We start from the raw sequence: 25,054 nt of genomic DNA on the forward strand, positions 1-25,054 counted from the left end.
TATAATGACCCATCTCCAGGGATTACTGTGAGAATCCCAGTTAATTCACCAGAATCAGTCACACTGATGCTAACATCAGATCACACCTTAAAATGTGGTGAGCTGAGGCGCTCCAAGGCCTCTGCCTAAGGCAGTTCTTGGTAACAAGTGGAAATCTACTCACCTTCCATTACATGGACAAATGTAGAGGAAAAAAATACATTTTGCAGTATTTTTCTTCTTTTTTGCAGCCAAATCCTTATTTGGGCTGTTATGGGTTATTCACACACAAGCCGTGCCTGTGCTGACTGATCAGATTACTGCACCAATGCTTCCATGGCTTTCGAATTCATTTTGCATGTTTCCAAGACACAGATGCTGATACCTGATAAGTGGCAGGACCTGGCTTCAAAATGTGTCATCAGTTCATCAGCCTCCAACGTCTCCAGTAACATCTCACCTTGGTGGAGAAATGTTATCCTAACCAGCTAACATATTTCAAGGTGACAAAATAAAGCTCCTTTTTTTGTACTTGTTGACATACTGATTCACACTCTCGTGTTATTCCCAGAGCTATTTAAGTACACTGAGCCCAAGTGAGTGCAATGATCCTGTTTCAAACATTTGGTCAGGCTGACTTCCTGTGGAATCCCCAAAGTTACCAAGTTGTCACAAGCAGCTTTAAATGGTTCTCGAGTACAACTCAGATTCTTTTAAAGATTTGTTTATTAGGCAGGAAGTAATCATTTGCGCCTGCATTGCTTTTGATTATCAGAAGACACAAACATGATTGCAGGGTAACAGAAGAAAATGAACAATGAAAACTGCTTTTTTCATCATTGTATAGCTCAGAATTATGTTATTTTAGTTTGCTTTCTGACATGATGAAGGTAACACATGGATAGAGTACACACACTCAGAAACAATTATACACTAGCCATTCAAAAAACAAACACATATCCAGCTAGTTTGACCAGACTTCTGCTTTCTGAAATGACATTTATCTTGCTATAAGATGGAATTACACAAGGAATGAATTGGATCTTACACTAACAAGGCTCTCAGGAATCTAATTACAGAATTGCAAAAATGGTGAATAGAGGCACATTAAATAACACAGCTGTCATTCTACGGCAGAGCATGATATACACCGAAGAGCTGCCTGTGACCACAGAAGTCAACAGAAGGATTTGGATCAGCTTACAAGGGCATAAAGGAAAGGAAAACAGTGTTTCCTGCATCCTACTGCCAGGAGAATGGAGCCATGGTGACTACAAAACATGGCTTGCAATAAGGCCATGCATAAGGCCAGGTCTAGGCACAAGGAATTGCTTAAGGCAGCAGAGTGCAACAAAACAAAAGAGGGTGAAAGTCCTGCTGCCAGCTCTACCTCTGCAGTCACTCCAAGAAGCCCGCTCAGGATACAGCTGAGTGGTGGGGAGGCAGCTGCAGGTGGGAAAGGGCTACCCCAGGGGCAACCGTCCCACTGCATCAGCGACAGGATGGGCAGCAATACGGGTGCTTTCAGCCCTGCACTTTGTCCCTGCCCCAATGCCTTCTCTCCCCTCCACATGGTAGGACTTCAGACAACAAATTGCATTTCTACCCCCTCTCCTGAACCCTAGAGCCAGCCATTACTTTTCTAACCTAAAAAATAGTCTGCTCTCTTCAGACCAAGTCCTACTTCCTATACGGTTATAATCCCTCTATTAATTTCTCTGAGACCTCAATTTACTCTGATGAAGATCAGTGGGAATTCATTTTCATTTTCTGGGTGCCTTGCCTGTATAACACTGACAAATGCACATTTCTGGGTAATTAGCTTCTCGGTCAGTGGACAAGCTGTGCCCATCAATTTCTGTAAACAAAATGCACTAAATCTATGCACTAAATCTACTCTTAGAGGCAAGATACTTGTAATGCACCAAGCACCAATAAACACCAATCAAAACCGGAAGAATCCAGTACTGCCAAACACTACTGCCGGCAATAGTACTGATAAGAGTGGGCTATTCCTTTAAGGAAACTAATCAAAGTAATATATATAACACCCAGCAGATACGGTTCATCAGACCAGATGAACCCTACATTGGCATTAGCATTGACTAAAGGCATACTAGATCTCTTATTTTAGCTGCTGCCCAGTTTTACCACGTGGTTGTATCATTGAGATACTAAAGTTGAAAGGCGAGATCATATCTTAGAAGATAACCATCATTGTAAACATACAGTCTTTGATCTGTGGGGTTATAATTGATACTCTGGATTGTATCTAATTTTTTATCCATAACAACACTAATAGTACCTTCTCGGCCAGTACTTGTGTCATACATGTAGAAGATTTCTTCTTTCCTAGTGTTCATTGTCCTTGTGGCATACAGAACACCACATATCATGAAAGCATTAGAAACAGATGGTTTGTACTGTCTTGTCTGCCAAGTATTTAGCACATCAAGTGTGGTCTCATTGAGTTTGCTAATCACGATGTTACCCATGCTATTTTCTGTTGAATATATTACCCATAACCCACTTTCATCCACAGCAAAGTCTATGTCTTGCCATGTTACACCCGCATAAGAGAAACGGTTACCAATAACAGCATTTGGAAGTGTCTTCCTCAAAACCATGGTGTTTGTTTTTAAATTATGCTTGACCATATCTCTTGAACTATAAGCATGATAGTACAAAAAATTATTATAAAGAGCAGCGCCACTGCCTTGCCCATATGTTATTCTACTTTCATACGTTGGTCTAAACAGCAGCAAATTATCAAAGGAACTATAAATTCTATAATATTCCAAGTATCTCCCATCTGTGTTCAATGGTGCAACCCAATAGACTTCCTCCTCTAGGTTAGAAGGAGAGTAATCTCTACCCCAGGAACCATATTTGTAGGAAAATCCTCTCCAGTTCAGCTTTACAACATAGGGCTGGCTAACATTCAGCAGTCCACGGTGAATGCAGCTACCTGCAATCAAAGAGAAGAAACAGATTTTTCCAAATGGTATCATTAGGAGAGAGGTTTTGCATAGCATAGCCTCTACAGTGCTTAATAGCGACTAGCTTTGTGGCAAAGCACAGACATAAATGCATAACTTCAGTGTAAAATGTCCATTTTGGACCAAGTTCAGCAACCAGATGTTGCTAAGTGCTTCAGATTGCCTTAGAAATCTGGTGGTCAAAGGGTACATATCATTTACAGCTATATTTTAGGGAAAAAAAATTGATAAGGACATTCATCCTCAGTCAGGATTCACTTGCAGAAAATAAGTGTTCACTGAGCTGTTCCAGACAACAGGCAGATTTCTGTTGCTACCTATTTGATGCCTGCAAGCCTGATGCACTAGGAAATCCCTTGGAAAATACAATTTCAGAAGCTTTTTAGGTTATTTTCTCCCTCAGTGAAACTGAGAACATGGGAAACAGGAAAAAAATAAAAAGGAGCCTGTTTATATCACTGAGGTGGGGAAGTAAGGAGAAGTAGCAGCAGTAATTCTACAGTCACATTTCAGATTAGCATTCTGCTATCAGAATTATAGCTTTATAACCATACATCACAGCCACATGGTGCCTTCCACCTCAGGCCCTCAAAGAAATCTGCAGACAGTAACAAGCACAGCCTAGGCAATGTAGATAGATATTATTCTGAGTTTGTATGTGAGGTAACTCTAAAGAGAATATAACTTCGAGCTGAATTAGAACACTTCTGTTTTCCATATATTAACCATGGAGCAATTTTCAAGACCATCGAAATAGCCTTTTTTTCATTTTGTTAGTCAAAATTTTTGGCTTTTCACCTATATAACATTTTTAAAGATGCATTGCTAGGCCATATAGAATTTATTCCACATTCACTAGGAAAAAACAGCAAAGTGGAATAAACATTCAATGATGATGAATAGTATCTGGAACAAAACAGCTGAAATGAATTTAGATCCAAGAAAAACTTTCCTTTTACTCATGGTGAATGTCAGTGATATTCCTGTTTCCTGAAAAACTTTGAGCATCGTAAGTCACCAGTGCAAAAATGCTGCACTCAGAAATATGTGTGTGCCTCTGATGAGTCCAAAGCTGCCACTGGCAAAACCAGCGAGCTTTTTTTCACATGTAAACTTTAGCTTTTTGCGTGACTGCCACAAAAGTGTCCCAGATTTTTTCCTTTAAGAGTATGTTCACCTGAGGTAACAGAAAGAGAGACGTTATGTGACTGGCACCAGCTCACAAGTTTAGAGGCATTCAAAGGTTTCCCACTTCAGTGGGGTGCTGTAACCATTAGACAGTATTCCTTCTTAAAGATGAAGTATTATCTGTATAGACCCAAGTCTCATGATTCAATTAATTGATAAATTAATGGCAACAACTTTTGTTAATAATATTCCCCTCAGAACAAGGCCTTCATGCACCACCAGCTATGGTGTCAGTGATGAAAGTCAAACCTGTCCTTTATGTTTTTAGTATTTGAAGTGGGTATGTGATGATTGCTTACAGCCTCTATCAAAAGAGTGACCATAACCTCAATCTTAATGAAAAACTGTCTACCATACAAATAACCTGTTTTGATCCTGTGGCTTGGCACAGAGGAGAAAGAGAAATAACAGAGAATTTACCTTCTGCCCTCAAAGCTGTCCATCCTTAAGAAAGGCTAGACAGTACTTATGATGCTGCATTGAAAACTCATAAAGCCACTGCCAGGAAAAGCCTAGGAGGTATCATGTGCTTAGGGACATCCAGTTCTTATCTCGCAGACAGAGAGAACTGCAGAAACATACCAATCTGAGGTGTTCTCTTTGGGAAAAGACTAGGATCAGATCTTTTTCTGACCTGCTTTGCCAGAGGGAAGGTGACCTGTCTCAGGGGCAAGAAATCTTGTGGTGTGAATGTTAGAAATGTCCATGTAATCTGCTGGAGGGTAACATTTGTGTCATTGTGTAAAGTCATTTTGGGCAGCAAGGATCTCCATGTCTTCTTACTCAAGTTGCAGCGTTTCTCTCCTTCCACTACATAAAATTGTCAGTCCTCAGAGTGCCCTGCTCTCTTGCACTAATGTCTTATGGGACATGAGATTCAACTGCAGCCTCCTCAATATCCATGAGGAAGGTGGATAGCAGCTTTAGATTATGCAGAGCCGCAGCTGCTGAGTAGCCACTGATAAATCGCTGTGTCCGCAGGCCACACTGGCAACTTCCCCAAGGTCAGCATTCCCCACGGGGCAGCCCTGCATGAGCAAGTGCCCAGCTCATGGTGCAGAAGCTGACGCCAAGTGCGACCAACACCATCTCCTCCCCAGCCTGTTCTGTGCCCAGGGACTCCTGTGGCTGAAACGCAGGTCTGCCCCAGGCGAATGCTGCTTCCTTCCGCACTGCCATGAATCGCAGCAAGGCAGCGTTCCTGGCTCCGAACACACGAGCATTTAAGCATGCGCTTAAGTTCTTTTACAAAGGAAGGATTGCTGAAATCCTGGAGCAGAAACCTCATTTCCAAATATAGCGCTCAAGGAAGGCATCGCTGTATGGCTAGCCAGGCTGCGTCTCTGGAAATGGCTCACAGCATGGCTAGTAACATGGCCTCAGTACTTGGCGCAGATACCAATGTTTGGAGGTGCTCGTATCTCAGCCCGTGCAAAGGAAGAAAGCTAATGCAGGCAGTGCTAAATGGTTTGCAGCCTGCCAGCTCCATAAATCAATTTGAATTGTTTTTTCCTTATTTCTCTATTGTGTATTGTTACCTCTGCCATAAGGGTTTCTTTTAAACTAGTGACATATTGAATATATTATGGTGCTTAAATCACAATATACTTATCTCAGAATTAAATGGTTATTAAATGTTCTAAAATTCTTGATTTGTTTAGAAAAATATAGCACCAAAGCTTGCAGGTAGTGAAGCACTGCTAAGCTCATCTATATGCGACCTCAAATAATTTTTCATGTCATTAAACAGAACACAATTCCAGCTTTATTTTAATAATTCATACATTGTTTCATAAATAAAAAACAAACCTGTGTTCAGCAGAGAGACCTTTTTTTACAAACGAAATAATAAATTATTATTTCTTCCCTTAAAGAGATCTCTCAGCTGAACACTTGTTTGGTTTTTATTTATGAAACAATGAATTATTAAAATAAAGTTAGAAGCGTGTTCCGTTTTAATGACATCAAAAATTGTCTGAGGTTTCTATATAGTATATGCTTGATTTTGATTTCCTTGAAAACTCTCCCTTTTTTTTTAACCAAAAAACTCTGTGGTAGTCAGGAGGTGATCTGTCTTCTGCACAGGTTCAGAAGAATTCATTGCTGTTTATTTAATCTAAACTTGCCTCCCCGTCTGAATCTTGTGGGAAACAAAATGCACAAAGGAAACAAAGTGTCATGTAATTTTGTAAATATTAGAAGATACTTGAAATAAATCCGTATGCATTATTCAAACTTTCAAGTTTTTAACTCCTTTTTCCACTGTTTTAGGCCACTGCTAAATGAAGTCCTGATATTTTCACCCTCTCATTTCACACTCATGCAGTGAACAAGGGAGAGGAAGACTAACGTAGATACGTACGCACAGACTTCTTCTCCCTACAAAAGGCACCAAGACCTCAGCTCAGCCATTGACTAATCCTCTTCTGATTGATTAGAAAAAGAGCTGGTACATAGAGGTCACAACTGGTGAGGGCCCAGCTTGCTTGGCTGATGGGCTGCAGGGCTGAGCATCAGACACATCCAGCTGACCCCGCTTTCACCCACACAGCCCTGACAAACCGAGGCTGCATCTGATGCACTCACTGAGCAGCACATCAGCTTCTCACTCCACTATACAGGTGCCAAAAATCTCCGGCAGCCTGATCCACCAAGCAGCTGCATCCAATCACAGAAGAGTGACCACAGCTCATCTCTGCAGCTGCAGAGTGCAAAACCACATGGGGCCCATGTTTAAAGGGATTCCCACAAGAGACATAGGGCCCAGCAGAGAATGGTACTGTGCTCTCACAGGTGCACCAGATGTACACCCTTTTCTCCCATCAGATGACCCTGACACTTCATCCAGAGGTATGAACTGTTACCAGCCTTACCATGGCTTAAGGCACAGCAGACAGAAATCTTCTCAAGGAAAGGCTCATCTTTATTCCTTCCAGTAAGATCACTGACATAGGAAGACCCACACAAACACCTTAGTCTTCACCCATACAGCATTGGGCATGAATACAGGCTGATAGCGGTGAGTCAGAGAAGGCTTGTGTTTGCAATAATGCCACATGAGCATTCAACACAGGATGGGATGGAGGGCTGGAAGTCATCTGACTTACCTTCAAGCAGCTACAAATTCAGGTGCTTCATCTAAGCTCCCTCCATAGCCAATGGAGGTATGTACATGCCTCCAGGGGCAGTACAGGCCATCCTGGAAAACCTAGGAGAGAAGGCACTGACCTGCTCCCCTGAGGTGCCTGTGGGCCTCTGTCTCTGCCTCTCTCTCTGTTTGGACATTCCCATTTGAGACTGCAGCCCAATGCATTCAAGGAAACCAAATGATTTGGGTAAACAGGAGGTAAAATTTACTGTAAAAGTGAAATCTCTGTAATACCCAAACAGGAATGCCTGAGTTTAAGCACCCTGGTGAGACCTATTCGTGTTCACCAGTAACTAGGAATTATGAATTTCTGAATGTACAAAAGCTGGAGAAACCGCTTTACTTTTTTTTTTTTTTTTTTTTTTTTTTGCCTACGAGAGTTTCATCTGACTCACTTCTCCCCCCTGCCTCTCTCAGATCATTTCAGCGAGACATGACAAAGAATCTGCTGTAGAGTCCTCAAAGAACCATCATGGGGTCCTTTTCTCTTTACATTTGCCCTGATGCAGCGAGATGAGATCATCACAAAAGGAAAAAAAGGCAAATGGATAAACATTTCTTCCCACTGCAGTGGTGAGGTGAGAGATGCTGGGATTTCCTACAGATAGGAAACTTGATGATGATGATGGTTAACTACACATGTACTGAGCCCCATCTCAATCACTTAGACTACCACCTCTCCAGTCAAAGGATAAGACAAATGGAGACCAGTGATTTCTTTCTAATATGCTGTTTAAGAACAGGCCTGCTCACTCTGAGAAATACAGCAGCAAAAGCCTTGGGGGACAGAGTCAGAGGGGCTGCATGCTGCAGCACTGTGAAGCAAGAAGCTTTAATTAAACTTGCCTTTAGACTCATGGTCTTAGACAGCTTGGGGATTAGCCAAGCTCTCTCAAGTTCATGTTGCCTACCCAAAATATGCAGAAGAGAGGAGGAAGGGGGAAAGAAAACCCAGTCTGAAAACAGGACAAAAAGTCAGTTTAATACAAACATTATAAATATAATATGAACTAAAAGCAGGGCAAGGCCAAATGGTTTGGCAGGAATTCAGGGCATTCAAGCTTGCAGAGAAAACGTATGGAAATTGTGTTCAAGCACATAAATGAGTGCTAGAGAGCTTCAGAGGCCTAAGTGCATCCATGCAAAGCCTCCAAAATGACCACCTAGAAAATACAGCTTGCTCCCCAAGCAATAACATCTTCCTTCTACTACTTGACTTCAGATACAGAATTGGTCTGTGCTACATGTAATTGCTATACAAAGTTTCAGAAACTACAGTAGGAAACTGGAAATTGCCATCTACTGCCCAGAGAACAGTCTTCACTCCCCAGCAGGCACACAAAATCAGGATGTCATCCCAGTGTGGATTAGCAGGGATCCGAACCTACATACCCAGATTATCTGAAGAGCTGGCAACTCCAAACAGGCAGGAAATTTGCCAGCCCTCCACAGCTACTCAGCCAGTCCTTCATGCTAGCCTCTGAGACCACCCTCACTCTAAATATGACCCTGACGATACCCGCACACATCCTCCAAGTGGGATCATTTCTGGGGTTCCTATTGCTGTAGGTGTCACACGAACCCACAGACAATGCTATAGTAGGTCCTCAGCTCATGTCAGTGGTGATAATTCACTGGAAGGTGGTGAAGCTATGATACTCCTTTCCAACTGGAGCTGTAGCCTTTGAGGTTTGTGATTCCCGCACAGTGCAATGACATGCAGTGGTACCTGAGCTAGCTGGCACAACAACCAGGAATAAGGCAATGCTGAAGAGATACCACTTTGTTCCCAGAAAGTCTATATCCATCTCACCACTGTGCCCTGAGAAGCAATGCTAAATAATTCTATTATGGTTGCTATCCTGTGCAGTTACATTTTTCCCATCCTAGAGTTAATATCTTGCTCTAGACATGACTATCCTATTCCGGCATGAAGCTGCACCGTGCAGTGTTGACCTCCCTATCCCACTCTGTGAAAGTTTCTACATCCCACAGACGGTCACATCAACCACCCAGGCATCAAAGGAGCCCCTTCCTCCATCCCTCATGGAAGGACACAGCATTCTTATTCCGAACCTCGATAAGGCTTGCTGTAGACTTGAAGAGAGAGAGGCTGTTTCTTTCCACACACCATCACCCTCAATAAATTAATGAGATGCCCTTCAAATACTTTTAAAACATTGAATTTTTTTTTCCACTGAAACATTTTAAGCCTTTCCCAAGGAGCAGGGAAGAGCCTTGAAATTTTGTCAGCATAGGGTTTTGTTTCAGCTTTTTCTTATGTCTAGCTCCCAGACAAGGTGTTACTCACACATGCTGTCAAAGTGCAGCGGCCGCCCACATCACCATGAAGCCCTGAGGAGATTGCTATAGGAAAGACTGCTGAACCTAAGGAAAGCTTGTTTCTCTACCTCTCGCTTTTCCAATGAGACGCTTGAACTAGCTAACCCAAATCTGATGACAGGTAAACCCTGGTAGGCACACATCCATGCTCCCTGCACATGGGACAGTATTCCTCATTGTTTATGGGCTCCTCTTTATTTAGTCTACCTGATTGCTAACCAGCTTATCCAGTATATGTGAAAAAGTAGGATTCTTCCCTTGGGTACTGTATACAATAGAGCACTTTCTCTTTTACTCTTTTCTCCCTTTATTCTCTCTGTCAAAAGGAACCCTATGTATATAAAATACTCAGGGGATTGACACAGTTTGAGAAATCCTACAGTCTGTTAGCAAGTGGGAAGCTTGGCCTGGCATACCTAAATTAGTGTTTCCCAAACTATGTGCTCCAGCATAGCAGTTTTGACCCTCTAAATTTCTCAGACTGCTATTCAGTCATAATGTGATTTTTCAAATTGAACACACCATCAAGACAAAAGTTATTCCAATTGTAAACTGAGTACCACATGCCCTGTGATAGTTGCTGCTTTTATATGAATTGCACTCTGGGAACCACTGATCTAAGCTCCAAAAGCATAATCTTTCCTATTCAAAAAGGGTAAAAATCTACTTCCATTGAAATCATTAATAAAGCTCCCACATATTTCCATGAAACCAGAATTTCCCCCTACGGTTCTTGACCTTCTAACTTAGAAGAATCTTTTGCCTGTGAAGCAAAAGTAATCTTCATGCAATGCTGCCTTTCTGAGTTTGCATACCAACAGCTTTAGTACATCAACCATTGCTCATACATTTTCCAAATAACCTTAGAACAAAGTTGCCATGACATAGGTCACTTTCACAGGAACTATTAAAAATCACAGCTGGTCAGAAAAAAACATACCGTTTCCCACAAAAAGAAAAAAAAAAGGAAGTGTTTAGAAAAAGAAAAGAGGAAAGATTCATTTTCACACTTCAGGTGGGAGAAAATTTATAACTTTTCCAGGTGGAAACAGATAATGTATCTGGAACAGTTTCCTGCCCTCACCTTCCTTCTGAATCTGTTGATGAAAAATTAGTAGCTGTCTGCTTAATTTTTCAGGAGCTATGTAGTATTGTATTTAGTCATATTTAATATTAATAATGTGAAATCTCTGTATTTACTCTTCTACATATGCACTGTGTTGTTTCTCACCTTATATAAAAGAGAAGTGCTTACCTGGTGGGAAGTAAGGGGGTACTGTAATTTTGTTTGTTCCCTCTTCACACTCTTTCAATCGATTCTGCAGAGACACAATTTGTCGTCGAATTGCAAGGATATTGTTTTTGTCCAGTGATTCTAGTTCATTTACCAGGATAGTCAGATTTCTGATCTAAAGAAAAAAAAATGAGAGCAAGTTTAAATTCCTGTCAACTTTATTTTACAGATATTTGCAGGCAGGATTGATCATAACACAGGAGATGCTACCGAACAAGTTTTAAGAAGTATCCCTAAGTATAGGCCTTATTCTGCTAGTATCTCCAGCAAATGTATGTGATCATAAGGAAATGCTTTAACACTCAGTTGTATACCATAATGCTAAAGATGGTATATAAACATCCAATAAGTCTTAAGCAAGCACTAGCTATTATTTATAAAAAGTCCTTATTCCAGCCTTGCAAAGGTATCCTGAAATTTTATTTGCAGATAAATAACGTTCTCAGTCACCTACCCGATGATCTAGAGGACAATGAAGAAACTAATGATATTCTACCTTCCATCTGAAGCAATTATTCTCTCTACGTGAGTGATTAATTACAACTTTGAAAATGTGATATATAGTCTGCTGGGAAGGTGATAGTCTTTCCCAGTTCTTGATTTCATATTGATTGGGCCACTACCCTAGCAACCAGAAGCTAATTTTGTAATTATCTAAGTTAAAGCACAGAGGCTTCCAAGCATGGGGGTCTATAAATTAATATTTATTATAATAATTTAATCAGCTCATGCGTTTAATACTATGCAGAATTGTTAACTTTCAGGCAGATAGCTGGTAAAAATAAAGAGGTCCCTCCTTTTTTTTCTTTTTTGTGCTCTATAGCAAGGAAAAACATGTTAATACACTTAAAGTCAAGCTTTCCTTTAATTTATGCTGATGAAATTCTAAAGTAATTCCACTGGCTGCAGTAAAGACAGGCTACATTTCCTCCATCTAAACACTACAGAGAGAACAGACCATCTGTATATCTGAACCCTGCTTATCTAATTAACATTTCGGCATACCTCCAAATATATTTGTTCAACGATAACATTGCTACCAACAAGACTGGATTTCAGCTGAGTGACCAGTCTCTCCAGGTCACTGATTTCCACTTTAAGTAACTGGAAGTCCAGCTCTGTGTAAGATATGCTGCTCTTCTCCATATATTCCACTCTGATGGTTAGATTAAGGATTTTCTGTTGATACAGTTCAATCATTTTTGTGTACTCCCTAACCTTAAAGAGAAAAAAAAAGGTACATTTGCAGGTTCAAGTTAGCAAATAAAACAAGCCTTTTTAAAGATGTTAATCTTTATTATAATCCTGAGTACCCCATGCATAACTTCAACATACTTTACACGCATGTTCTTCACACAAACTACATAGTGAAATTCTTATCACATAGATAAAAAATGTAAAATTTAACCCTCATTTATTGTTGGCAGCTCCACAAAGTCCCCTTGAGAATGCCTGAGGATAACTGAAAGCAGAATTTTAGTCATGGTCTTCTATTTTTTTAATTCTTCGCCAATATTGCCTCTGTGAGCTAACTTTATCCTAAGTATGCCAAGAACTTATGCTGGTGAAATTTTTATCCTGCAATCTGCAGTGGATTATCTGGCAAAGCAACCCAAAGAAGAATTTAGAGGGTAAGGAAGTCAAAAGGCAATAACAGGTTCCCAACTTTTTCAACTAGGATTTTACCCTGGGTATATTTGAATTTTGTTAAAAGTTGGTGGGACTGGGTTTGCGTTTGTGGTTGTTTTGTTTGGGGGGGGTGGGCATTAACATGCTCATAAAAATAAAAGCTAGTTTAAATGAAGGTGAAAAAGTTATTGCAGCCTCTAGATAAAGTAATTTACATAGCAGTCTTTTCAGCCTTGGAACCATTAGACAGTTGTCTGGATAAATATATTTTCACACATGTAACTGCTAAGGTAAAGGTCACGGCACAAGCATTGTGATGTAGAATGTCAAGAATATTAGATGGATTTGGAACTTTCTTTAGACAATTTTAGTTCCATGAAAATTAACACTTAGGGAAAAATATAATTTCCCTCCTATATGCTTCATATTATTTAAAAAGGCATCTATTTTCTCTTAAACCAATGTAATTATATCACAAAAGGTAATAAGAACAAATATAATTAGTGTGCTGCACCAGCAACTCCATATTTATACTCGGAGAAGCTATTTGTATTATAAGTCTGTCTTCTGATAGCACTATCATTTCTATAAATATTACTTCCTGGAGTGAAAGATTTTTAGCCTACATCCACACAACCACTCTTGCATTATCTTAACATAAAATAAAAGCCAGCATTTTTCTCCATTGGCTCTGTAATGGCCTCTAAAATCCTGTCATGGTATGAAAACCATGGACTCCCTATTCTCCCATTCTGCCAGCAGCCTCCGGGACTGAGACCCCAGAGAACAGACTCGTCAGATAGTTCCTTCTAATTTTTCTGCTGAATTCTTTGTGTATTGAGTAACAGGAATGGGAGTTCATGATGTGGAAATTCATGAAGGGCAAAAAATGATCCCTTAAGATCATAATGATAGCTATCTAACCATTTGGTTTAAGAAGGAGAACTTTAAGTGGGTGAACCTCAAAAGTATAGTGGCACAAATACATTTTAAATCCATGAGAAGCCACTACCAAACAGAGGTTTGTGCATGTACGTAACATATACCAAAAGTAGGTTGCTCCATCCCATGCATTTAAATCAGAATTTGAAACATATCTGCCATTCAAAATGTATGCAGGCCACACTTCGAGCTGATATAAATTGGCACGTCTCCATAAGCTGCAGCAGAAGCACCCTGATTCATAACAGTGGGTTCTCTAGATCTCCTATGCCAAGCCTGAGTAACTGCAAACTAAGGAATAGCTAAGCTATTTATTACAGTTAAGAATCAGAAAAATAATGGTAGATATAGACCTACATCTAGCTCCTTATATCTTGCTAACTACAGAGACCGCTGGGATCCCTTGTCCTAGCTGCCACAATTACCATGGTCTGTGAGGAATAAGAAGGAAGAGCTCAACAATGTTCTTGGAACAGTCTGAAATTAGATGGACCCTACATTTTCACTAATCAGCAAAATCGATTTGGATTTGGAAGATATACTCAAAAAATCTTCTCTGTGAGAAAAATTCTTCAAAGGTCAGTGTCTAAACTGTAGATCCTGCAGTGTTTGCATGTAAACTCGTTGCATGCTTAGAACAATAAGAAGAAAGCATATGTCATTACAATCTGGGAAATATAAAGCAGGAGCATGTCTGAATAAAATTACCCTGCTGCGTGAAACTACATATATCACAGAGGGTTTTGGAAATCTGTCTAGGTATTAATAATCCTTCTCACCATAATAGCAATAATTCCCCAACAGAGACAGAATTTACAAACCACTGAAATAAACAGACTGCTGGTATTAGTGAAGGCTACTCATTGCTGAAAAAATCAGGACCAAACCTGTGAATCTGGAGTTTCCTCCAGGGTTTTGAGAATCTGAAAAAAATGCGGAAGGTTGGAACAAGGTGTACATAGTTATTTCAGCCCTGATTACAGAGTCCTGCAGGACACGGACCCAAAGTCCTCCTCCTATATCAAACTGTTTTCACTCTCAACTGAGTCATCTAGGTCGTTTAAGGACATGTCAACACCATCCAGTGGAGCATAGCTGAGAGATAACCATACAAGTTGAGGCTAAACTAGCCCCAGCAGTGCAGCTACACAGCCACATCAGCACAGAAATGAACTTCAGCTAATAGCTCCCCTGGGTAATTATTAGACACACATAATTATCTCAGATACAGTGCTGCTCCGATAGGTCTATACTGCTTTTGGAGACAGGGGCAGCACCTATGCCAAGCATTGCACTGCACTGTGTGGACGTCCCAGCCTGCTCAGATATGCCTCAGGAGCTTCTGTAGCTTATACATGTCAGTTTAAAAAGGAGCATGATGTTGTTCTGATGCTTGGCAGATAGATTTAAGCAACTTGTAATCCCTGCTCTTTTACTCTATCTACCTGCCAGGGATTGGCTGTTGTCTCTTTATAGACCAACACATCACCACAGAAATTCTGTGTATGGCCCATATTTAGTCCAATAATTTGTACTTATTCACATTCATTATAAAAGCCTTAAGTGGGGTATAATGAGCACATAGGGTTTGTATTAGTCCTTTTGGAGGAAGAGAATGGTGCCAACTGAGGCATATATAGGAAAAAAATCCTCTCTTTCAGTTTTTCTTCCTTTCCAAGCATTGTCACACTCGTGGATGAAAAGGGCAGGAAAAATCTGCAATGCTCATTTATTGTGTCATTTACCTGCAACTGGTATTTATCAACACTGGTTTTTCAGCATGCAGGCAGACGCTTCTCCAGCATGCATTTGGAGAGTACAGAAGGGGGAACAAGGGTGCAAGAAGAAAATGCGAAAGAAAAAAGTGGGAAGACTGAGGGAAGATGAGAAAGACATGACAAAACCAGCAATTCTATAAAGTCACTTGGCCCAGGATATTGGCTTCAGGCAGACCTAACCTCTACAGAACAGTAAGGAGTGTGGTCGGCAACAGCTGACACCAAGAAGAATTCCCCTACACTTTAATCTGACTTGAAAATAGCTGTTATTGGTGGAGGGTAAGCATGCTTTTTTTCTCCTGTTTTTGTTAGGCGAAGATGTTCTGGCTGTTGTGAGCAAAGTTCTGAATGGCTCTTTCTTTCCTTGGGATGAAGTGCTGATCCATCCCAGCTACTGAGGTGCCCTCTCTCCTTTCCTATTGAAAGGAGCAGCCAATTCCCGCTTTGCTTTGAGAGGTTAATTTTCTTCTGTAATCATAATTATGCTAGCAAAGGTTGATGTGACAGAGGAAAAATTAGTCTGGTATTTTCAGCCTACAGTGTGTACTCATTTGGCACACAAGAGCATCTCTTTATCTGTGAGCTTCCTTGCCTGCTGATTCTATAAAAGGACCCCCTTGCTTTTTGAATTAGCCTACAATCAGGCAAAAGGTTAACGATTCAATCAGGTTGTTTATCTGGGACTTCTAGCACATGGAAAGCATCCTTAAAAGGGTTCAGTCCTGCAGCTTTTACCCAGGAGAAGCTCCCACGAGCTTCAAAGGGTGTTTTAGAAGAGTGAATGAAGTATGGGTTCTCAGAGTCAAAAAAGCAAGCATTCAGTAGAAGCTCCCACCCCTGTGGCAATACTAAGTTACGCCTGAGCTGAAAAGTCAGACTTGGATCTGAATTTCCCTCAAAACTGTGCAGAGGGTAGAATGGCTCCCTAGGATTTGGCTTAGGATCATTTTTAATAATGATCAATAATGAGAACTGGCTCTGTTTCACTATTTCCTCCTTTTTATAAATATTATCATGACTAAGGTAGTACATGGGATTGTATATGGAGGTTTTCTTCCACAGCTAGAAAGGTGAAGAACTCGTCTTAAAAGTCTGTAAAATATAATTACATAGCACTAATGCAAATATGCAAGGAGACTTGTGCATCGCGAGACCTCAGTTCGGGTATCAATAGGGCAGTGCTTGACAGCTCTCTTCTTTCCACAGGAAAACAACATCATAACTAACAAATCTTACAGACACAGAGCAAGCCCAAAATACAATCCGTTCATTTTCATTTCTGACTCAAAGTGTCTCTTTGCCTGGATCATGCTGAAGTATTTGTCTTTATCTAGCTAGATTCATTGTAACACTGCTTGGCTGATTGGTCTTGGCAGGATGAAATTCAGTGAATTCTGAGTAAGGCTTAGAATTTTCCCTGTCTACAGCTAGAGTTGAGAGCCAAGGGCTGGTGTCTACAATGCTGTATGCTGGTAGGAAAGAACAATACATTTACACCAGTCGACACCAGCTGGCAACCTAGACATTAAAGTCCAAGGTGGGGATTCAGCTTACCCTAACTTTAGAGATGAGATTCAGCAATAAATTTACACGTAATTTTAGGTGTCTGTAGTAACTGTGTCTTTATATAAGCCAGATGTCTGAACTCCCATTATAGTCAGTGAAGAACTGAGATTGTCTACATAGAGAGATCTAATAGCATTTGAGATACTCTGAATGTCTGTTAGGAGCTATCAGATATGTCACATATCCTAAAGAATACCTGCACCGTTCTGAGGAGAAATCTGGTGAGAGGCAGGATACACCAGGGCAAGTGACTGGGAAAAGTGGTATTTGATCAGGAACTGCCTTGCAGAATCAGGCCAAGTTTCCGGTTGGGAATTGGGGCCCTCCTGCCCTAGTGAAATGAGTTTAAAATGCTGGCACTGACCATTGTGGGAGCGGTATGGGGACCAGAAAATATCTCCGTGTTTTTCATGGATCACTAACTCTGAGATATGCCTCCTTCCTGCACGGCACCGGGTAACTCCTGTGCTTGGAGGCACTGGGACTTGTGTCAATTTGCCCTTCATATCCCCACTGACAGCTGAATGTGTGTCATCATTAGCGCCAGTTCCTTCAAAGCAAATGATTTTAACTGAAAGATCTTTCCATAGGATCCTCTGCCTGTTGTTGTGTTTTTATGCATAACTTCTTATCTGTTCTTGATTGTACCAGAGAGGGTTATGAATATTTATGGTTAGAATTTATAATTTAATGCTCTGCCTTTTCTGCTGATTAATTCAAGGACACTTCATTTCTTAAGACATCAGGTTCCTGGAGAAAACACTTTCTCCTGGACACCTAATTTGAATCTTGAATATTTATCTATGACCAAGAGTCAAAGGCAGATTCCTGTCCTCACAGGCAGCTTCACCCAGAGCCCTGTAGCATGTGTGGGTTTGCCCAAGTTCCTCAAAGAAAGTGGATGTGAGTCAATGCAACAAGCAGCCAAAGTAGTGTAAGGTGTGTTTGTCTTCAACAAGAATGCATAATCCAGTAGTCTCATTGCCACAGCTTCAGATGATGACAAGGAGGATATTTGATTTTTTTTTTTTTTAATCTTTGAGAGCAAAAGAGGTGAGGAGACAAATATTCACCTACTTCGTTACTCTGAGCTATGGTGACCTTTCTCCTCTTTCCCTTCATTTCCCTCTTATAATCTGGTTGGCTTCATACAAATAATAACACATGAAAGAGCAGGAGACTTGGCTTCCTTAGACTCTGTACTGCAATCACAAACCAGTAAAACTGAGCCAAAAAAAGGAAAAACATAACCATTCTTCCCAAAATACCATATGCCTCTAGCTGAAAAGGCCTAGAAAAGAGACCTAAGGATTTTCAAATATATGACATGCTACAATGACAATATTTTACATTTAATCATCCTTCTCCTTGTTCTCACACAACCTTCTTTCCTACTGTTTGAAAGACAGGTTACAGGAAAGTGCTGTCTGCTGTACTCTTTCACAGGCAAGCATTTTTCACTGAAAATACAACTGGTATATTTACAAGAAAAGAACACCTTACTTGAGAAAGTTCTCTCTCAAATTTCTCCGAAAGCGTTGTGGCTATCTTTTCCAATAGCTCAGCCTTCTGCACAGGAAAGGTGGTATCTGGCAAGTACACAGAGCACTGACAAGTTCCATGGTCATCCAGAGAGCCAGACACATTGGCAAATAGCTGCAAGGAGAAGTTAATAAGGATAAAAATGTTAATATTCTTCTTGGAATCAATGGCTAATGCCCAATAATAATTGGAGCTGTGACAATCCTGAGATCAACAACTTTGCTATTAGTTTTTTTCACCTGTCTTTTCCTGAGGAACTCAAAATATCTTGCAATTTTCATGACTCAGCCTTACAAAGTTGCTGTACAGATCAGAAAAACAGAGGCATAAAATAGCCCTTACCTTCCCAATCTTGCAGATAGTGTTCCTAAAAGGATGATATAACTTTCCCAAAAGATGGAAAAACACATACAGCAGGAAAATAATAACATAGTCACTTAGATTTTATAGTTACTGTTCTGTTGATCTGAATTGAATTGATCAGACCATCTAGTCATTTCCATCTGTAGAGCTGAAGGCACCTTAAAGAAATCCACCAAAATATAACTAGTAGCAGTGAAAAGTTTTGAAAAGAATTCTTCATTTGAAACTTTTCAACCAGCTCCAGCAAATAGTTGTATGAACTTAGTTATATGCCATGGAAGTTATATGCCAAGGAAGTTATATGCCAAGGCAAAGAATTAAATATGCAGGCTCAGCCTGAGGTAGATAGAGGTGCCTCTCTTGCTGCAGAATATTGCTCACAGCAGCCACCCATCACAGCTTGCACAGCCAGGCTTGTGGACAGTTTGCAGATCTATTGACCATGCCATTAGCATGAACCACCTTGTCCTGGCTGTCTCCATGCTCAAAGCGTCACCTTTAGAGCAATGTGTCTTGTGTGCAGAAAGGTCAGGGCTGGCAGTTCAGATCTTCAGATTCATGATCTTGCCATAATTTACAGCCAAATCACATCATTCCCTATACACTGGGCTGACTGCAGAGTGTGTTTGGGGCAGTGAAGTAGTTCGCTTTTGTTTGTACATAAGAAGTTTGCCCAGTTCAGAAACCTGTCAGGAATTTATTAATAAAGATATTTGATGTTACTTTAAAATATTCCGGCACGTACTTCAATGAGGCTGCATATTTTAAAGCTACAGAACTGCTCTTTAGATACACTCCTTTCTATAACCTCTCCTCCTGCCTTGCAGAAATCTCACTGTTATTCACACGCTTTCTCTCTCCCTCTAAAAACTAAACAAGCAAACAACAAAACTATCTACTGAAAGTTGAAATATCTTCCTTTTCTTCTCTTGCTTTTTCACAGCAATTCCAACTAACTTTCTTACCATTGAGCCAACCCAGAGCACACAGTAGCGGCCAGGAGATAAGCCTGCAAGGAAAAGAGCAGCAAGCAGGAACAATCCAAGCTTGCGCTTCTGGCAATCTCTTCAGTAGAGCCATAGCAAACAGCATGCATCCCTTTCTGAGCAACACTCAAGTGAACTCATGCAAGGAAGTTTTATTTGTGTTATTCAGGCACCATGGGCCTTAAAGCTTTACTCAAGGCCAGATTGCAGACATTTAGTATGAAGAAAAGCAGAGAGGTATCCAGTGGGATTGCAGAATGTCCCAGCACATAACTTCCACTGATTCCTCTGGCATTTAGGTTACCAAAGCACTCCTGAATATTCCACTGAGAACATACTGTATGCTATTTCTAAGTTTCTGAGTGCCTTTAAAGATCTGTCTGTCGGTACCTAAACTACTATGAAAAATAGGTTTCTAAGTCATTTAGGTGCTTTTGCATAATCAGTCATCTGAGCATGGGCATTACTGGGATGGCATGTTGCACAGCAACAAGGACAACAGAAAAATAAACATGGCTTAGAAAGTATATGCGACCTACTGTAAGGCATCCATTTGCATGTTGTTTTGTGTGGAAGATATTATATTCTATCCCTTCTGTATAGCACAGGTACAATATCTGTGTTTATGCATGCAAAGAGAGAATACACTATGCATAGTATAGTATATTATGTACTATATATACATGTATATGTTTGCATATATAGTATAATATCAATTATACCTTACATACTCTAGTATAAACTACGGTCTCGACTATGTCCTCTAACAATCACTGTACCTAGAGATACCATGCTTATTACACATGTTAAAAAAACCATTCACATATGTATTAAAACGATCATCCAAAATGATCTCCCCACAAAATGCTTGAACTTGGGCATTTAAACTCCATGTGAAAAAAATCGTATTTTAATATTTCTGTTACAACAGAGCCTAGAGTTGAAGTTGCTTCACTGCAGCAAGTGCCGTACGTATCCAAGTCAAAAGATGCTCCTTCCCCAAAGGAGCGTCTGCTCTGAACGGCTTCCATTCTTCCATTGACATTATTAACACTGGGATCATGATGTTGATAAAGCCAAGAAGCACTTTTTAATTAAGAGTCCCTTGGGTCAGTAAGTCCTTCAGTCAAAATACAATATCAGACAAATGACTACAATATAACCAAAATGTTTTTCCTCATCCTATATAAAAATGCACAAAATGGGCTAGTTTTTTTTTGTTGGAGTTGTATGTTTTTTTAAGTTTAATAAGCTAAACTCAATGTTTAAAAGAGAGCAAACTGTCCCAGACTACAGCAAGGACTTGACAGCAACATTTCCCTCTGTAAAATTAAACTGTGTCACATATACGTATTTTTGAGGCTATGAGAAATGTTCCTTTTCCACATCCCCTCAATTTAAGAAAGTGAGTAGGAGCCACCAGGTATTGGATCTTCTGAAAACTGGGACATTTATTCAGTTGTCTAAATATGGACTTAGGGTTAAATCCTCAAAACCGCCTAGTCATTTCAGTGCTTAATTTCCAGCTACCATGCATCCCAGTGGCATTCACAGCTCACATTAGCTGTTCTCTCTTCCTAAAACAAAGAATGGGATTCACAGAAAATCACGGCAGGGAGGGGAGCCACCTCAGCTGGACAAGGAGAAGGATGAGGTTTTGGTCCCACTGCTAAGACCCAGAGAGAGACTCTTAGCTCCATTTAACTTCCCAAACCCTCTATTAGAGGCAAACACTTAACCCAAGGCATTTGTCTCACACAAAAGATGCCTCCACACAGCCCAGGTGCTGCTTTGGGCTAGCCGGGAAGATAAAGACCTACTGTCAAGCTGCCCAGCCTCTCTGACGTGATTTGGAGCTCTGCATTGGGCAAATCCTGCTCTTGAAACTAGCTTGCAGGGCCGCTCGGATCAAGTGTGTCCTGTTGAATCTTCTCCGAAATGGAAATGTTATTAAACAGTCTTTGGCAGAGGGGAAGAAAACCCATACTGAATTCCACAAACCCCAGACTCAAGCACTGCCCCCAAAGGCAGAGAAGTCAGATTCAAGTCCATCTATCAGCAAATAGTTTAATAAAATTTGAGCCCAGTGGAACAGGGAGAATCATGAATCTCTCACCCCCAGCCAGCAGAAGTCTAGTGGACACATCTCAGAGGTGACAAAATATGTTTTCAAGGTCCTGCTCCAGTCCACATGGGAAGATGGGGTTCAAAAGACATCTCCCACTTCCTCCAGGAAGGCTATAACCCCTGAACTGTTTGGTGCACTGCTCTCAAACCCCAACGGCCCGAGCTGTTTCATGTCTGGGGTCCAAGGTTGTAGTCATGAAGGCAATGTCAGATGTAACTTTGGATGTAACTCGAAGCACTGAATGACATGGCAGCCGCAGTGATGATTTTGAGAATTTGCCACTGCCTAAATCCTGGCAGCAACTAAATGCCTTTTCCTGCATCATTAAATCTCTGGGGGACTGTGTAGCATTTGAAAAACAGAACACACCTTCCTAATTTTCTGGACTTTACCTTAGAACAGTAAGCAATGGTCATACCTTTGGGGTAGTGTGCAGGTGGCCAGTCGTCTTGCTAGGCTGAGTCAGATACTGAAACAATGTACTGAGAAGAGGAGTCTGCAAGGGAAATGAAAGTCTCCTTCAGTGTGAACTCCTCCGTGTGGCACCGGCTCTTGTCCATGAGCAAGCCCTCATCCCACAGCTCCAAAACACTTTGATTTTATTATGGGAGCCATCCCCAGCAACTCTAAAATTAATTGGCTTGTCTGATCAGCTGCTACAGTGACTGCCGTTTCTCCAGGCATAATGTCACTTCATAGGCACCTTTTCCCAAAGCAAGGCTGCATGCAATCAGTGGATGGCCAAGGGTGCTCAGCCTGCCCAAGAGGTGTGAGCCAGACCTTTCACTGACAGCAGGGTGGACACCAAGGGAAGCTGCCATACTTCAAAGCCAGATCCACGTGGGAGATTTTATGTAATAAAATGATGTATATCCCCTTTCACAGTCATATGTGGCTGGCTCCTGCCTTCCTATCATAGGAAGAAGAGCAGCTGTCACCCCAGTGTCATGCTGCATATCCCCAAAAGGTCTGCCACATCCCCCACAGTGTGTAGAGGATGGTGCGCCACAGTGACGCAGCCCACTGGGACCCACAGTGGAGTCCCACCAAAACTTGCAGCAAAACAGCAACTACGGCAAGACTCCCTCCCTACCAAATGGCATAAGAAACAAAGCATGAAATGGGCTTCCTCCACAACAGGGTACCCACCCCCCGGTCCTTCCACCTTTCGCAAATCCCAGCTCCCGCAGCCAGCGTCCCATTGTCAAGGAGCTCTTGACATAGCCAGGACCAGCAGGGAGCTCCAAATGGCCGGCAAGGGAGCTGCTCAGCTAAAGGACACAGAGCAAACAAGCTTTGGTGTGAAAGATTGCCATTTGAACAACCATTTGCACGTTCGAATGATTACACTGAACAGGGGGGGTTAATAGCAATTAACAGCAGTGGGGCAGAGAGCATCACAAATTGTATAAATTATGCAAGTCAGGATCTAGCTTAAAGCCGAAGCCCAATTAGGAAAAATGTCTCCCGTTTTAAGCCTCCTATTCCCAGCTTAACAACACTTATCATTTACACCTTCACTTTGACTTTTACCACTGTTTCTTGCCCAGAAAAATACACCTTCCTGCTAGTTGCTGACTTCACTGCCTGCATTCACAGCAATCTCAAAGCCACTCAAACTTCAAAACATATTACTAAGGGAAAATGGGTTTTTTCTGGCTGGTGATTAAACCAGACAAATCAGAAACCCTCATTTGGAGCCAAATTGGGAGTTTTCCTAATTTTTAACTAAAAAATATTAAAAGGCAGTCACTTTGGGTCAACCTAAACCAAAATATTTTATTTCATTTAGGAATGTTTTTAAGCTATTTGCAAACTTTTTCTTCTGACAATTTAGCCCAGTTTGAAATTTTAAAAAATGAGGCAGTATATAGAGTAAAAAAAAAATTCTCTTCCTAATGCCATTTTTTAATTTTTTCAAAATTTTCTCTTCTCCCCTTCTCCTCTCCTCCCTGTCTTTTTTTTTTTGGGGGGGGGGGGGTAGGGGGGGTGATAGCATTGATTTGAACTTCTCCCTTATAAAATCAGATGCAGTTTTACCTGGAGGAGGGAGTACCCCACTAAAACTACCCAGCATGGCTTTCATGCTCCTGGTCACAAAGTATGACAGCAGTCATGCAGCTGGGAAAGCCCCCTCCTCCTAGCTCCTTCCACATCAAAGATATGGATCCTTTCCTGTTATAAGCCTTTGCTAACTAATTAGAAACTGTACAGAGCATTTAACATCCACTCAGATCCTCACTGGGAATTGCACTCATCTTACCAAAGGCAGAATTTGACTCTGATTTTAAACACGTGCCTCTTTTTTACATTTATTAGCCAGTCCTAGTTCATTATTTGGGGGGGAGAATGAAGGAGTATTTTAAAGTTTCTCCATGCAGAGATCTCAACATTTGCCTAATAATTTTCCAGTAACCTTAGAAGATTTTTCATCAAGCTGAATAAGGAGAAAGGAAGGCACCTAAGCTAAGGCTATGAGACCCACAACTCACCTCTTGTGTTGCTGTCACTGCGGCTGTAGCCTGTGCTATCATGCTTTGCATTAGAAGCAGCACAGTCACCCTCGTGTGCTTCATCTTCCCAGCCAGCAGATGTGGCAGCAAAGGGACAAGGGAGCTCTCTTATAGTGTGGTCTGGGGATTTCCCCATCCAAAACTTGAGGAACTTGCCTGGTATTTTTTAGCTGTTTTGGACAATCGATGTCATAAAGTCATGTATTAATAGGAGCCAAATTATTACTGTACAAACAGCACTTGCAGTTTCTCACAGTCAAAAATTAACTGCTATCCAGCTTCCTAACAAGAAAGCTTTTCTGTATGGTACAGTATCTAATCTCAATCTTGGCTATGCAGGAGATTATGTTCTTATTTGCAAAGACAGGTAAATAGACATTTCCTCTTACTGTGACGCAATCATAAAAATTCTCATAGATTCATTCTGAAGTATGCAGGCAATACTGGTCTAGATGAACTTTCCTCCCTCTTACAGGTACAGGGAAGAACAGGACAGGTTAAACTTCTCACATACCAAAAAACATCCTTCCCTTATTCCCAAGGCTAAAAGGCCTTTTACAGGAAGTAAAGTGCATAGGGGTCTCTACGGCTTTGCAGTGCCCTCAACGCTCACATAGCACAGGTGAGACACAAATAGACTATCTCTCCCCACCTCC

The 25,054-nt window shown here is 41.0% G+C and overlaps 1 protein-coding gene across 1 annotated transcript; it reads right to left on the bottom strand.

The window, feature by feature from the left end:
- Nucleotides 1–687: 687 nt before the first annotated feature.
- Nucleotides 688–24,461, bottom strand: OLFM4 (olfactomedin 4). Its single transcript, XM_026099179.2, has 6 exons — nucleotides 24,378–24,461; nucleotides 22,304–22,381; nucleotides 18,370–18,522; nucleotides 11,957–12,169; nucleotides 10,913–11,066; nucleotides 688–2,947 (listed from the first exon to the last, which is right to left on the bottom strand). Exons 1-6 carry the CDS (start codon nucleotides 24,459–24,461, stop codon nucleotides 2,154–2,156), a joined length of 1,476 nt encoding a protein of 491 aa, XP_025954964.1. The 3' UTR covers nucleotides 688–2,153.
- Between the last annotated feature and the right edge of the window lie 593 nt (nucleotides 24,462–25,054).

Source organism: Dromaius novaehollandiae, chromosome 1 (genome assembly GCF_036370855.1).
Source record: "Dromaius novaehollandiae isolate bDroNov1 chromosome 1, bDroNov1.hap1, whole genome shotgun sequence".
Taxonomy (NCBI): domain Eukaryota; kingdom Metazoa; phylum Chordata; class Aves; order Casuariiformes; family Dromaiidae; genus Dromaius; species Dromaius novaehollandiae.

Excerpts from the sequence above, each read along its gene's own strand:
- OLFM4 (XM_026099179.2), bottom strand. The coding sequence starts at position 24,461 with ATGAAGCACACGAGGGTGACTGTGCTGCTTCTAATGCAAAGCATGATA. Across the intron at positions 12,170-18,369 it reads TTGAGAGAGAACTTTCTCAA|GTTAGGGAGTACACAAAAAT; the intron begins GTAAGGTGTTCT and ends TTTCTCTTTAAG. Across the intron at positions 2,948-10,912 it reads ACCCCCTTACTTCCCACCAG|GTAGCTGCATTCACCGTGGA; the intron begins GTAAGCACTTCT and ends CTTTGATTGCAG.